The sequence below is a fragment of the Formica exsecta genome, unplaced genomic scaffold, assembly GCF_003651465.1.
Source record: "Formica exsecta isolate Colony F162 unplaced genomic scaffold, ASM365146v1 scaffold893, whole genome shotgun sequence".
In the NCBI taxonomy this organism is placed as follows: Eukaryota; Metazoa; Arthropoda; class Insecta; order Hymenoptera; family Formicidae; genus Formica; species Formica exsecta.
Window position 1 is genome coordinate 65,152 of NW_021853662.1, and position 16,101 is coordinate 81,252.

The following is a 16,101-nucleotide window of genomic DNA, read 5'->3' on the forward strand; positions in this document are numbered from 1 at the left end:
ATTAAATTTGTTAATAGAATAATAAAAATTATAATAATAAAATAAAATGTGAATTAATAATAATGAATAAATAATTATTTAATTAATTAATTAAGATGAAACTATAGCGCCGTGAGTAATCGTCGTTTAATTATACGATAATTTCCGGTTTCGCGAGTAATCGAGAAAGTATACACGTCTCGATTGACAGCGGCGAAAGCATTGTCTAAGTGTAACGATAGAGAAAAAAAACTACTTTTAGATGAAAAGATAATGTCTTACCATTGTCAAATTATCCAGCCTGTCGGCGCGTACCTTCGATCTTATCTATAACAGACAAGTGTTTTACGAACACTTTCAGAGACTCAGAGACTCGGGTCCTTTTATTGCGATTCAAAATAACATAATGCGACCAGAAGAGATGGTGCGCGGGAAAGAGAAGGGCAAGAGTGCGAGAGAGAAGGAGAGAAGATCATGTGTACAACCGTAAAGATCTACGAGCGGACATGCTGCGACGGTAGAGGCAAATGATTGATGTATAAGCCACTAATCCCGCACAGGCAATCCCCAAAGCTTGCGTAAATTAAATTGGGAATCTGGCACGAAATTAGGATAAATCTATTATCTGGCTATGTACGTTGGGTGGCTTTTGTATGTATATGTGTGTGTATATAGACCACTCTCGGCGTTGTTGACACGCAATTCAATGCTCACAACGCATATGATCCTTGGTGCGGATTTTTACGTATGAATAGGATTAGCAGGTGTATATAATGTAAAGCGAAAGGGCGTGCTCGTGTCTGCGCATTCAAATAAAGAGGGTTTGATTTAATTACAGAATTTCAGTCCGGATATATTATGCGTGGGAGGATGCGAAAACTGTTCCATGACCTTCTTCTTTCCTTTTAATCGCGACTACTTGTCTGGAAATCTCGAGTCAATTTTTTCTTCGTAATAAAATCGTCGTGGCATTAATGCACATCATATCTTTAAACTAATAAAACATTAAGAATAAAGAGTTTTTCGCGAATGGATTTTTACAGATAAAAGTGTACTTTACAAAAAAAAAAAAATTATAGATATATATTTAATATTTAAAATTTAGATTTTTAAAATGTAGAGAAAAAAGATCACACACATCTGTGAGTTTCGCAGACTCGGAGTCGTTTACGTTTTAACAGGGTCAGAACTCTCGTTAACAATGGTGACACCTGTTTTACGTCGGTCCATTATCGTGAAGTTGAGACAGCATCGTTGTAATAGGACGAGACGACGATTTCAGCTGATTTTAGAATGTTCGCGAGAGACATTGCGACATAAGGATGTCATGCACCGCGTGATAGATGATTCAGGTAGATCACGTTACGAATCCCGATGCGAATTTTAGTAGTGTATTTTAAAGTTCGCTTTACTACCCTCATGCACCCTAATGTTCGTTATTCGCCTTCGTAAAGCTGGGCCAATCAATCTTTCCTCAATAACGCGTTTCGAATTAAAAAATTTTTAAAAGAGAATTTCTTTTGTCTTTCTGAAATTTATTGGACAGAGTGTCTGTTTGTAACTTTTTTTCAAGGATTTATCTTATATATCCGTGAATATTGATTAAAGGAAAGATTTTAAAGGTAAAACTGATGCAGACATAAAAATTAGAGTTATGTCGGATGAAATTTAGCGGACATGTAAAATTAATTAAAGGTAACGCATCAAAATCAATTTCTTTTTTTTCCGCGTATGACGTTCATATTTGTGACAAGATAAATAAACATGGTTACATTTCGAGAATACATTTGAGAGAATATATTTTGTTGATGTGTTTTATCCGCATGTTTTGTCGACGTTCGTTCATATTGCAAATTAAACGACTATGCCACTCGAAATTCTCATTTTCCAATAAGCATAGCTAATTAAAGGTCGGTACATAAATATTACACGCGTGCTATTTCGCATTCGTTAATACACATTATAATATATTTTATGTCTCATTTTATTGCGTTTTCTGTTGTAACATATTAATATTAATTATAGAGGATATGTCGTCACACGCGTGGGAGTGGCCAGTCGTCTGCCCACTGTAATTACAATAAAACTGTTATTAAATTTAAATCTGGTTCAACAAAGTTTTCAATAAACGATACACATGCATTATTTGCCGCGCGAATACGTAATAACAGAATAGGGAGCATGAGGTAGTATAGAAAATAACATGTATCTCTTGTGTATGTGTGTGTGTGTGTCTGCTTTCTTCCGGAGGATAGATTCGGATTCGAGTTTTATTTACGTTCGTTCGTGCGAAAATTTTTCATTCACCGTTATATAGATATTCGCGAGACTTTTCGAAAAAGGAATTTTTAATCTCGCATTCAGTATTACAATTTTTGTATATTATTATGCGTTTATCTCGATATATTTTTTCATAATAATTTTTGAGAAATAAATTTTTGTATTACTTTTCCATTTTTTAATCTATTTTTTTTCTAAAAGATATATTTTTTAATAAATATTTTCTATAAAAATATATATTAACTATACACATACACAGAGTACTTATCTTTTCGAATTTAGTTCATTTTTTATAATTATTATCTAATTTTATTAAATTATTCATTATTTAACTTTTCTATTTTGTAGAACATTTTATATTTTTGTGTTACATTTTTCTTTTTATGTTAAAAGAAATAGTTTTGTTCGTGTGTACATTTTATCGTGCTTTCCGTTTCAATTCTATTCTATGTAAATTATTCATGACACCCGTATCGATCCGTATCGGTTTAGAGAAAGAATGTGCATCCGATTTCCGTCACATAAGATTTTAAACCGAAGATCATAGGGAATACATCTATCTGTGAATATTTGAAAAAATGTGTTAGTAGAATGCGAAAAAAGGATACGACACGCGCATCGTATTCTCGCGGCTATGCTTTTAGGGCGTCGGAAGAAATTGTGTGAGAGAATAATGGCGTTGTCACTTAACATCAAAGTGATGTAAATCGATGCTTCGTGGCAAGGTATAATGTATACGATATATCGATTATATGTAGGCGGTGAAATTCCTTTCGACGTCTAAAGAGGCACTATATTTTTTACTTCATCTTATACATGTTAAAAACTTATACATATATAAGTTATACTCTTTCTGCTTTTTTTTCTAAAGTTAGAGATATTTATATATAGAGAGATTATTTATTTTATATTTTATGTTAACTTTTTATGACGCAAACATATTTTGGGTAAAAGCATCGTTATTAAATAATTATTTTTACAGTAAATTTATTATCGAATTTTAGATAAATATGAATTATGTATTAATTATAATATACAATGAGAATAATAAATGATTACGCGTAATATTAATAATTGTGGAAATGACAAAAATACATACATTTACTTTACATTTATAAATAAAATATTTTCGAAGAAGAAAAATTTTTTTTAGCAAACAAAATTATATGTTATTATATAATATATAAAGAAAAAAATTATAGAAATAATCTATATTTACGAAAAGATACATCTATCTCGATAAAAATCTCTATAAATTTATTATCTCGATGTTTGGTTACGATGCGTGTGCCAGAGACCCGTGACTAAAACAATTATCTTGTTTCAGGACGTTTAATTCTGATTTGCGATCATTAAGTGTGTAATTAACAGCCGCCTGTTGGCCGCGAGATTTCCCGATCTTCGTGCTCGTCGTGGAATGTAATTTGTCGTACAAACGCGAAACGTTGCCCGCGGCGTACTCGCAGTAGGCGATTATCCGTGAAATCGTGGCGATCGTGTCTGATCGTTGGGATATCAACAAGCTCGAACGTTTGAGGATGTCGCGTTCAAACAAACGAGATCCGGACTCGGGGCGAGGGACGGAAAACGAATGAGATGCTATTTTGGCAGCAAAAAAAAGAAAAAAAAAACGGGATGTAACGGCTGCGTGCACGTGCTTATAGGATATGTGCTCCACGGTCTCGTAATGGCCATTTCTGCACACTGCGCGAATGCACGCATCGATCAATAAAGAGCGATTGCCGCCGCAGCCTTCCGCACCTCGCGCTCATCGACTGTCGACTATGTGTGTACGGACGTGCTAGAAGCAGAGCTTGATAGAAAGGGAGAGGTGTGGAGAAGGAGAGGGATTCTCTATGGGATCATTCGTCTCTTGGGGTTCGGAGTTTATGGTAGCGCCGAACCCGACGTAACTGTCGTGCAAATGGCCCATTTGTAAGATATTTTTTCTTTCTCGACAAATGAAAAAAATGTACTCTTTAGCATTGTAATATATAGTTTTATCTGTATTAGCTAATAATAATTTAATTTGTTTTATTATTTTTTTCATCAAACTAACTAATAAATTTTTTTTTTCATTTTATTTTTACATCGTGTTTAAATTTATATTTCTTTATCATTTTATATAGACGCGTATTTCTACTTTTTTTCATATTTTTTTGGACCCTCTTGGGATAAACTCATATTTTTATTCGTTATATATCCCTCAGACTGATTTAGAATGCGGGCTGACCTGGCGAGGTGATTTTATGCGAATTAAAAAGCGAGGGTTTCATGGTCCTTGGTGCGTGAAACTATTTCGTGCGTTTAAGGGTTGCGAGAATCACGCGAAAAAGAATCGTTCCGCCTGGGGAAAAATTTTCTGTTTGTACGACTGCGAACCAAATTATTACATTTGCGATCGATAATGTGTTACGGTCTCTTCCGTTACAATAGATAGGGGTAGTAACAGGTTCTTTATTGCCATTATCGTCGACAGGATTAAAATCTGCTGTGAAGAAAATGGAAATGCGAAACAGCTCAACGTATCATAATAACGTATCATAAGTTTGACAATGAATAATCCATCTATAAGCGAGCTTCCTTCCTCTCTTCTCTCAAGACAAAACCATTAAAGCAATAGACTTCATTGGCATTAAATGCGACCTATTGAAGCCCGTATTTTTGCCGCGCATGTAACGCCAAATGTGATCGTTTGCATCCGTGAATTCTGCATTTGATCCATTTAATAATGCAGTTGATAGACACAAGAGTGTAAATATAAGATAAAAATTAATTGAAACTGGAAATAATTTTTTCACGATTTTATAATATAAATGTTTAACTTTATAATTTTTTTTAACGATATTATAATTAATATTCGTATCGCACAATATGCTACGAATTCTTTCACATCGCGTAAAAATGTGAGGTATTGGGAACACCCTACGATTAAATTAAATTTCGATATTGAGATGAAATATAATTATTTCAATGTTAAAAAATTGATATCTTATATATAGATATATAACTCCAAATTTATAATTTAACTTGATTTTAATAATATTTCCTAATATTCTACTTTCCACCGGTGCAGGTCAGATCATTGAGGATCCCTATTTCAAGAATATTTTATAAAATCCATGCATGATAATTTAAATAAATGTTTTATGTGAATATTGTACAAAATTATTAATAATTTTTAATTTAGAAATATATTTATTTTTCTTTTCATTATTATGTACAAGTACATAGTACTTTTTGAGAGAAAAATATTTTTAAAAATACAATATATAAATATTGTATTATATATGTGATATCCATTATAAATATTTATTCTACGATATGTATAAAAGAAATTCGTCGTCCCCGAGGATTAACATCTTACTGTTCTCATCTCTCTCTTATTTTCATCTCACGCGCGCATATAATATACTCATTAATATCTTAATGAATAGCGGAGTAGAGAATCGAATTTTTCAATCGACGCGCCAAATGTTAGAAAGTCAGCCAAATCACGTGATCCGATGAATTTTCTGATAGCGCCGTAAGAGATCAGTGCGTGCCACCCTGCTCCCCCCTTCCCTCCCAACCTACACAGTCAGGTCGTGACCGCTGCCTACTTCGCGTATGTGTTTTTACTTGCTGCGTACACCTGCTGGGACGAAGAACAAGTGTCTGGGGCGACGAATTTATAATAGCAACGCAACGGCCGATCTCTCTTTTCGACGTATGTATGTAATAATCCGTTCGCAATTTATACGCATATCGATATTCGTCGTGATCGTGATTCGTGCGATCTGCCATTAAATCGGCGAATTCATTTTCTTTACTATTTATCATCGCTCATATTTCGTTTATTTCGCAGTGTTTGCGTCTCGAGTGCCACGAAAGGAGTATCGAGGAGCATCGAGGAACGTCGAAAGGAGCATTGAGGGACATCAGGGAACATCGAGAAGCTTCGGGGAATATCGAAAGAAGCACCGATGGAATAGCAGAGACAATGATCCCGTTCCATATCCTTCGTTATGCTCGTTCGCCATGACGGTCGTCGCGATCGGGTTTCCGCGCCAATTCCAGATAAGCGCGAATTCCGGGAATGTCGAATCGGGAGTGTCGAATCAGTCTACGGGCGATCGCGTTTCAGTACGTGTGGTTGATTAAACCGTATAGTTATGATTATAACATGTAATCGAGAACGTTCGGTTGCGGATTCCTCTCTTGCCATTTTCGTCGAAATCGTGTAGAGTACATATTCCCTCAAATATCCGCGCATAATGTTTCTCTCGTATTATTTCGTGAATCGAGTGACGGGTGTGTATCCAGAGTATGTATCGAGGAGCGTATGAAGGATCATCGAAGGATCATCGAAGGATCATCGAAGGATTAAGAGAGATCGTCGTCGTTCGTTACGTCGTTAAAGGGTGAGTTCACATATGGCATTTCCTTAACCATCAAACCGAAAGGTTAACTTAAACGATATTAAACGGTAAATCTCTCTGTATATATAAAGAGTTTATGCAATAGATATACTTTTTTTGGAGGTTGTAAATTAAGTATAGAGTATATAAATTATTTGTTATATTCTATTATGTACATTTTACGCATTATTATATTATTATATTATATATGTTAAATATATATTTTCCAAAAAATAGAAAATTCTTTATTTTAAATAATTTCTTTATTATTATTGCACATATAGTTTAAAAAAAAAAATAAGAAATATACAGAAAGTGTAATGCCTCCAATCAAGTATAATTATTTTATAAATACATTTCTAAAATATATATAAGAATAAATAAATGAGAGATATATATATGAAAGAAGAGAGAGAGAGAGAGAAAGATAAGTAAAGTGAAGCGTTAGCCTGATAACATACAAATAAAATAATATTTCAATAAAATTGAAAATATTCAGATACAATAAATAATATTCAAGATTGCTTACTCGTACACACACTTTTTACGTAAACACAAAAGTCGTTTGTTTATTATTTCCGCGAATTGTCAAGGAAGTTACGAGCTACGGGACGACAAAATCTCTCGTGTGGGTGCTTTAATCGCAGCGATTTATTCCGTGACGAGAACGCGATTGAAACCGCAATTCAATGGAAATGGCCCGGGGATTCCTTTCACGACGCATTTTCTTTGAGGGCGCCAAGTGACAAGTTGGTGAAATAGGTGGAAAAGAAAATACGACCTTAAAATTCTGTGTCGTTCTCTCTCCGACATAATATATACGAACGTACGATATATGTATAAAACTAGATCGTGCCCCCGGCGTATATACTTTTTACAAATCCGTCGATTTATCACGATGTTCGAGAGCAAAATGCGCTGTGTGCGCTGCCCTTCCAGATGGAACGCGACCCGCTTTTTCACGGTCGAACGGTCGAAACTCCTGACTAATATTTTATCCCCGTAACGATAAGAGTTCCAAGTTAAACTGATGTAACGCTACTTTTTTCTCGCGAGCGCGCGGAAACGCCGAGATTTTTGAACTGTGATCTTTTCGCCTGCCAAAAATTATGCCAGAAACACTTGCGCGAAGGTAAATCTTTTTTTCTCATATTTCAGCATTTACATATAGTTATAAAGTCATTTACTATAGCGGAGAGCACATTTTTAGAAATTATTTTCAGTGTTCAGCACCAGAAGCTCGTCCAATTATGGAAATAATCTCTGCCTTCTTTTAATTTTGCATGTACATATATAATACATGTGTATAACTCTTCTAAGTTATATTTAACGAGGAACATTTTTAGAATCGCTATATAAAACTTAATGTGTCGCAATAATATCCACTTAAAAGGAATCGTGAAATTGTATGAATTTAATTTTATTTTATGACAACTTAAATCTTAAAAACTGCTTTTATCTAAAAAAGTCCGAGAGAATTTTTTAATATTATCTTAGTCATAAAGCGTAATTTAAATTTTATCTGTTTAAGAATTAAGATTAAAGGATTAAAACCTAAACTTTTAAATATTTTTTTGTAATTAAAGAATATATAGATAAAAATTATCTAGATATAAATTTAGATTAATTCTTTTTCTTAAAGAGTAGAGACTTTATATATTTAAATCGAGATTTTTTTAAATAAATAAAAATTATATATCTAATCTATATAGATTTTTTAACGGATAAGATCTTTAATTTATACCTTTTTTATTAAGGAACAAAGATTTTATTATCCAAATTATCTTATTCCTTAGGAAATATAAGAACATTAAAGGCGCTAAAGGAGCATAATATGTTTGAACTTGTTTACGCGCAATGGGTCTAATTTTCTTAATTCCACCGCGTTGTGTTTGAGAATGAAGACTGTGATGATAGTCATGCATGGCAAGTCGTGCAAGGTATATCAGATTCTGCATAGCATAGCGAAACAGCAGCAGCAGCAGCTTCTCCGAGTTAGATAGTCTGGTAGTAGTAAATCAACTCAAAGAGAGAAGGCGGGATATAATTCGGGATATCACGTCAGCGCTATGCTTTAACACAATATTCTCTTTCTCGTGACATTAACATACGATTTTACGGAAACGTGACAAATAGAATTGTTCTAACTCGATACATATGCGCGCGAATCTTCCGTCTATATTTAATCGTATACGATAAGATTTATATTTAATCATGCGGATGATTTAAAATGAATAAAAATTCAATATTATTATACTTGTATAATATTCATAATAATTTTATATTCCTAATAAAATTTAATATCAGGAGGGGGGAGGAAGGAGGGGGATTAGATTAAATCGAATATCAAATAAATATCGTAAATTCGTTACATCTTCTTTCCCATAATTTTAAGATGTTTTGCTGGGGATGAATTAGCGTGATTTCTTATCGATAGATAATTCGCCCATAATATTATGGATAATATTGTTTTCTCGCAGTTTGCGGCCCCATTTCCATCACATTCTGATAACTCAACCCTCGCCTTATATTCTCGTTCACCGCCGGTTACACAAGAGTTATTCTCGTCTCGCTTCTTCTCATTCTCGCGTGACAGGTCGGGCACGTGAGGGGGAGGGAAATCGGAGGGACGAGGGCGATGGGGCGGCAGGAAATAGATGGGTTAAACCCATTCATTTGTGACGTAGATTAATATCTCTTTCAGCTTTGACCGAAATTTCGCGGCGGCGAGGCGTATAGTTGCGGTACCACAATGGCGCGCACGGACAATGTAACTGAACGGCGAATGTAACCTTGGCGCGTATTCTCCCGATTGACGAGATAAAATGATTCCCCCGACACGGCATCCTTGCGATAGCAGAGGCATTTCTTTATCGAGGGTGGCATTAAGAGCGAAACGTTATTGCAACGGATTCGTTCTCGCAGTCGAAAGGGTATTATTACGCAATTAGGTTTCGAGCGAGATTAATCCCCGCAGCTGTTGCGAGAGAGAGAGAGAGAGAGAGAGACAGAGAGAGATATGTCTGTTTCTTCTACTTGCTTTACGGATTAATTAAAGAAAATGTTGTTGCTGAAAAAGCCACAGCGTAAATTTCCGATTCTTTTCGTTGACTTTGTCACTACATCGCTGCAGGAAAAGTAGTCTTATCGTTTTGTATGCGGATAGCTGTGCGAAAACATGTAATCCTTTCAATTGTGCAAGTAGAAACGTGAACTGCTTGCAAACGGCTGATATGTGGTGAAAGTTACAGGCGATAAAATTTCACTTAAGACGACGTGATAAGGAGTATATACCGGATACGTAATATAATGATGAAAGAATAATTAGCTATAACTAATGATTATTACAAAAAAAAAAAAAAGGTTAATTAATAAAAATCTGAATTTCTAATCCGAGAAATTTGAGCTATAAATTTTATACCTACTCTACAGAGAGTGTGTTGTATCTCAGACTTTAAATGAAGATAATCCTTTCTCCCCTGCTTCGCGTATTTCGAGCGATTATAATTCTCAGGTTTTCTGCCGCCAAAACAAACGGATATGTCCGATCGTATATTTGATCGCGCCCCAGTTTCGTTCTCAAACAATTCGCCTTCCTTTTGCAGTCGTCCTTCGCACGCCGCGAAACGGTTAATCGCGATTTCCGATCGCCTGCGATTTTGTTTCCCCAAAAACAGCATGCACATACACACACACCTATCTGCCTGCCCTACCGCCGCGTTAAAGTTCACCAAGTTTGATAGGTTTCTCGCCCTCGCGCGTTGCACGAAACCGGCATCATTCGGTACAAAAGCATTTTAATAAAACGCGATCAACGTTTGCTCGCGCGTTTGTCCGGGCCTTTATAACTGGGTCGACTCTTTTCGCGACGTTCGATAACTGTAGCGGTGGCAGCAGCAGTAGCAGCAACGGCAAACAGCAACGAGAACCGAATGAAGTTTCCGCACGACGTTTATTACAACCGCCGGATACGAGAAGCGAGAACGGGCAGGGTTTAATGGAACGCAATAGCCCGGCGCGAATCCAGTTTCCGTACAAATTTCGTTCCTACACTCTTCTTCGTTAACCGTCCTTAACTCGCGGATATCTAACTTTATTTTACATACATGGTTCTCTCTAAATGGGTCTGGGTCCAATAGTTTCATGAAAAATTAACATAGATATTCAATTATATTTAAAAAAAATGCAAAATTCTCTCTCGTATTATAATGTAAAATTTTATATTACAAAATTATATCTGCGTTTTATATTATATACTGCATAATTTTATATTTTGACGCAAAATTATACATATTTCAGTTTGTATATTTTATTGTGTAGAATTATATATAATTATTAGAAATATTACACAAATGGGAAAGAATAGTCTTTATTTAAAATCTAAAAAAGTATTGGGATAGATTGCATTGATATAAAAATTCTTTGATTGGGAAAAAATTCTTACTTATTATTTAACTATTGATTACTGAATGATATTTGTATAAAATACAGATATATGCGCTGCACGTATATAGTGAAATACAAACGCAAGCTCAACCTTTGCGATACAAAGACGTGTGAGAACTTTAATGTCCTCGTTAGCCGCTGCGAGTTTCCCATCGCGCCATGTCCGAGCGCCGTAATTTAACTTTGTGTTTAATTCACGCAAAACGATACAGAGAGTGTCGCCATTCGTTTGAAAAGTTCGGGGTCAAGAGGTTTTGCGCGATACAACCGATAACAATGGCGTTGCTTTAGCTTGCTCCTGACCGTTCCAGACTCATCATCGGTATCGTTAGCGGGGGTTTCGTGCATGAAACCTCCCAGCAAGCGTTTCGTGTTTCGCGATCTGAGGTCGAAAGCACTGTAGCATCGGCTAATTGGAAGCAGCTTCCACTCGGTACGATATCCGTGGATGCAATTGACGTACGCTTTGATGCATTGTCGTGTAACGGATGGGGAAATAAGCGAAATTGCGAACCGATGATGATATAAAAACCACCGCGCGCAATGCGATTGATATTGTGCATTGTTTCTCTATCTATTTTTTTTTTCCATTTTATTTAAATTTTTATTAGCTATTTTCACACGCGTGATTCGATCGATTGAAAACACCACGTGTTGCGATTAATTCTTTTTTCTCGGTTGACTTTTGTTCTCGACATTACGTACACTCGATATTTTAATATTACGATATTCCCGCCGAATCTATCCTCGTTGTTTTCATGTATCAATTATACGTCCCGTATTTACATTCGCCGACGATACATGCGCGCGCGCGCGCGTATATTGACCTATTTTTTTAAATAACCCGGCTATCGATTTTTAATGTCAGTTTTTGTCTGTGTGTATATGCGTTCGGTCAAAATTCTTTTTTATTTTACACCCCGCGAGCATTTGACTCTTATTTATTCAGCTTTTACATAAAAGCGTTAGGTATAATCTAACCATTCTGAATTGACAAAAAAATTCGGAAAAACTCAATAATATTAATAGTAATATTATTGTCGAAATATATATTAATATATATATATAATCGGCAATTTTAATTTTTTTTTTAAGTATACGGAATATATTTGTTTCGCAAAACTATAATAATCTTAATATCATTTAAACAATAATGCCGACAATATGTATGTCTCATGTATGTTATCTCGATCAAAGCCTCCGAGAATTTCGCGATATCTATCAATGAGAATTTCCAAGCCGCGTAGCGTGATGCACGATATCTGCGGCAGCAATCCGTAAACGCGGCGCCCTGCTGGCACGATAATAATTAAATCTCGTATATTCAGCGATGCGAAATAGCGTTTCGCATAGCGACCTTGGATCATGATCGTAACGAGGTAAATTTATCCGAATTGTAATTTGCAGCGCGCCGATGTGTCGCGGATGATCGGACGAATTCCTCTCCGCTTCTACGAGCGGTTCGTAATTCAAGCCGCGAATTCGTAATAAACCAACGCGCGTAATACCGGACGAAACGGTTAACGTTGATTCGCGCTTCGCCGACTTTACCGGCGATCCATATTAAAACAATATTTCGCTATCAAACGGAATGAAGAGAGTAACGTGCGTTCCGGCTCAGGTAGCGTCCTAGATATCGTTAATCTTCGTTAATCCACCACCGACCGTGTAGCCGTCGAATTACGCGTTGCACTGCGATTCTCCGCCATTCTCTCTTTCGACTTATCGACAAAATAATTATTCGACTCTATATTTCTTGGACCAAATATTTTCACCGAGAGACATTCTCTATTTATTGTCAATTTCTGGCTTTTTATCTCGGATCAGCGGCGGTTTACAGATTCGCAAGCGGGAGCAATAGCAATAGGAATTGATTTATGCTTAATTAATCAAATGATATAAACAGAGGTATTATCGTAAATCAATGTTATTATCGCTTATCAATGTTACATTAAATATGAATATAGGGATAAACACCTATAACCTTTTGTCAACTTATATTCTCATGGTAGCAATAGAGGAGAGTTAATTAGAACTTAAACGCAGTTGAGGCGCGTAAATAAATGTAATGTATACAAGGAATAAAATAATTGTATTTACATATAAACAGAAATAAATTTAACTTCGAAAATTGATTTATCAAATATATTTAACAAATTTAATTATGTATATTATTATTATATATATTTTTTTTGTGTGAATTGTATTTCTTTTATATTAAATAGATCTTATATTTAAGTAAATTTCGCTAATGTTATTTAATACAATAAAATACAATTCGCATATATCGCGGAAAATAATTATCTCAAACGATCCTCGAAAACTACGTGAAACAAGGTGAGATCTGTAAAACGCGATTGTGGATTACAGTCAAGTGAGCAGCGATTGAAATAACTCGACCGACCGGTGTCGGAGACCCGATTAAAAGTCACAAGTATGCCGCGCGTCGGAAATGAACTCGCAAATAGGAGAGCGAGCGTCCCAAAGAAGACTTTTCCGGGTAGACGGAAAAGAACGGAATCAAGTTTTACACCCTCGAGCGACGGAGTCAGTAGCTCGCTCTCTCGCAGGGTCACGCGATTTAACCGCTGCAATTTTCTGCATCTGTCGCGAGCCCGCCCAGCAAACTTCGTCCCGGTTTGCGGTTATTAGAGAGTAAAAGCGAGGGAGGGTAGAGTCGTGGAAACAGGGTCGGACGTTCTCATTCCGATTCGCTCGTGCAGATAGTCGAGTTGTTCGTCGTAGAAAATGAAAGTTGCTGCACGCCAAGGCGGTCGGTTGCGATGGGAAATCATCGATAGCGACTATCGAACACACCCCGTGGCTTTCGTGCTTTCTCGGTATCTTCCTTCTTCTGCCTTACCCTCCCCTTCGATGATGCATCTTATTCTAATTGAAACGTTAGGCTATCGAATTCCTCGAAGATATCCGTTCTCTGAAACCCATCGTCGTCCGATTCACGAGAGATGTGCTGCGTAATTAATTTCCATTCCCGTCTTTAGCCGAGTTCTCTAGAGTAAAGCTACTCGTTTTCCATCTCTTTCTCGGTTTTTTTTCTCTTCTTCCTCTCGACGAGATATCGTTTCGAAAAGTATAAAACCAGTCTCGTATCATGGATAAAACGGACATTAGGATAGTGTAATCGTTGCATCGCGAATGAAACGGTTATATATATATATATATATATATATATATATATGTATATATGACAGAGCGGATAAGCTTATACGATTTCAGAAGATAATAAAAAGGTAGACTGTTACACTCGTTTCACTCGGTTATCCCTCGCGCACGTTTCCTCTAATGATCCTTTATTCTGCCGAACTCCAACCATTTATTGGCTACACCTTCGTCCCCTAAGATGCCATGTGGCTCAATAAAAGTTGCTCCCTTTTCGGTACTGCCGACTTCTAAATGATTTTCTCGCAAGAACGTTTTCCTTCTTCTCTCGTTAGAAATCCGACTGTATAATATAATACGATAAAACTTTCTCGCGCAGTTGAAAAGTTGGTGAATAACGGTAAAATAAATTTTAAAATTTAATGTGCGTTAATATGTTTTATATTAAAATATAATTGATTGTTTTTTTTTGTAGTATAATAATATTATAGTAAAATATAAAACAATATGATATTTAATATACAGTATAATATTATTAGAGAATATAAATTTAAATATAAATGATTGAATATTTATTTTAATTGAATATTTTTTTGTATTAATAAATATCGAGATAAATATATAATATATATTATAGTAACTGCAATTTTTGTAAAAAAAAAATCGAATTACTTGAATAACACATTGTCAGCTATTTCAGGTGTATATCACATTTTAAAAGAATTATTTTAGTTTTATTTTATTTTGTTTATGAATATCAAATAAATAGTAGATAAAATATATGTAGGTACAAGTTTGGTTTTATCTTGATTAAAAATTCTCGCATTTTCTTAGATAGTAAAAAGGTATTAAAAAATAACTTAAAGAACTGTGTAGAGCAAAATGTGGCGAATGTCATGAATGATTTATAAGCTTCTCAAGTTTTTCGCCTGAAATTTGTTTAACGTGTGGTTTTCAGTTACTCTATTCTTCACTTATTATCCTTGTCTTCGATTCGCAACTTTTGCAACTCAATCGATATACGTATTGTCTTGTTTCGCGTTCTGAACTCAACGGAAAATAATATTAATTATCGCGACGACACGAATCATTAATATAATTATTGCAGAATGTTGTGCGGTTTTTTGCAATTATTTTTTTCATACGCGTTGGTTTATTAATTAGCAACTTTGCTCGCTAATGAGAGTTCAGCAGTTTATGTAATTCACACGTGAATAAAATCATTCGTACGTGGTGCATTTTACTTGGAGCCGTTGCGTCGTGACGCCAGACTTTACCGTTTCGCAAAACTGTTTTTCGCGAAAATTTCAGCGAGTTTTCAATCCGCTCTTACCGATATGTCGCTCGCGATATAGCATCAATGTCAATCGCGTCAACTTCTTTCTTCCTTTTTTCATTCATTGCTCCGCTGCGGCGTCGGACTGTATCCGGGAGAGCTCGTCGTGGTGGCAGCGTTAAAGTCGTCGGTGAAATATGATCAAACGCGATTTGCTGCGCGCGACTGGTACAGTCAGTGACTGGAATCGATCGATGGTGCGCCATACCAGGATCCCGATATATCCCGGAACAGCCCACCTTTAACTGCACATGCAATTTCTCGAGCTTGTTATTGTTCCAGCGCGAATTGTAAGCCGATTATTTTTGCGCTCTTTAACGCTTTCCGCTTCCAGCATCCCCAATCGTGGACGTAGTTATTCATTTGTTGTACACAAATGGGTAGCTTAAAAGTCATCTGGCAACTATTGTTTCAGTTTATGTTTCAACATATTCCAAACGTGAATAGTATCATTTATCACCGCATGTATTTCCCAAAATATTGAATTTTAGAAAAAATATATATATAATAAGTATAAATTTTTTAATATATAATTTTTTG

The 16,101-nt window shown here is 35.6% G+C and overlaps 1 protein-coding gene across 1 annotated transcript in view; it reads right to left on the reverse strand.

Moving 5' to 3' along the window:
* Positions 1-16,101, reverse strand: part of LOC115244945 (5-hydroxytryptamine receptor 1) — a 98,385-nt gene that overhangs the window by 5,053 nt on the left and 77,231 nt on the right. The window contains exon 6 of the mRNA XM_029822970.1: positions 262-306. Within this exon, the coding sequence (XP_029678830.1) occupies positions 262-306 (45 nt within the window). The remainder of the gene's footprint in view (positions 1-261; positions 307-16,101) is intronic.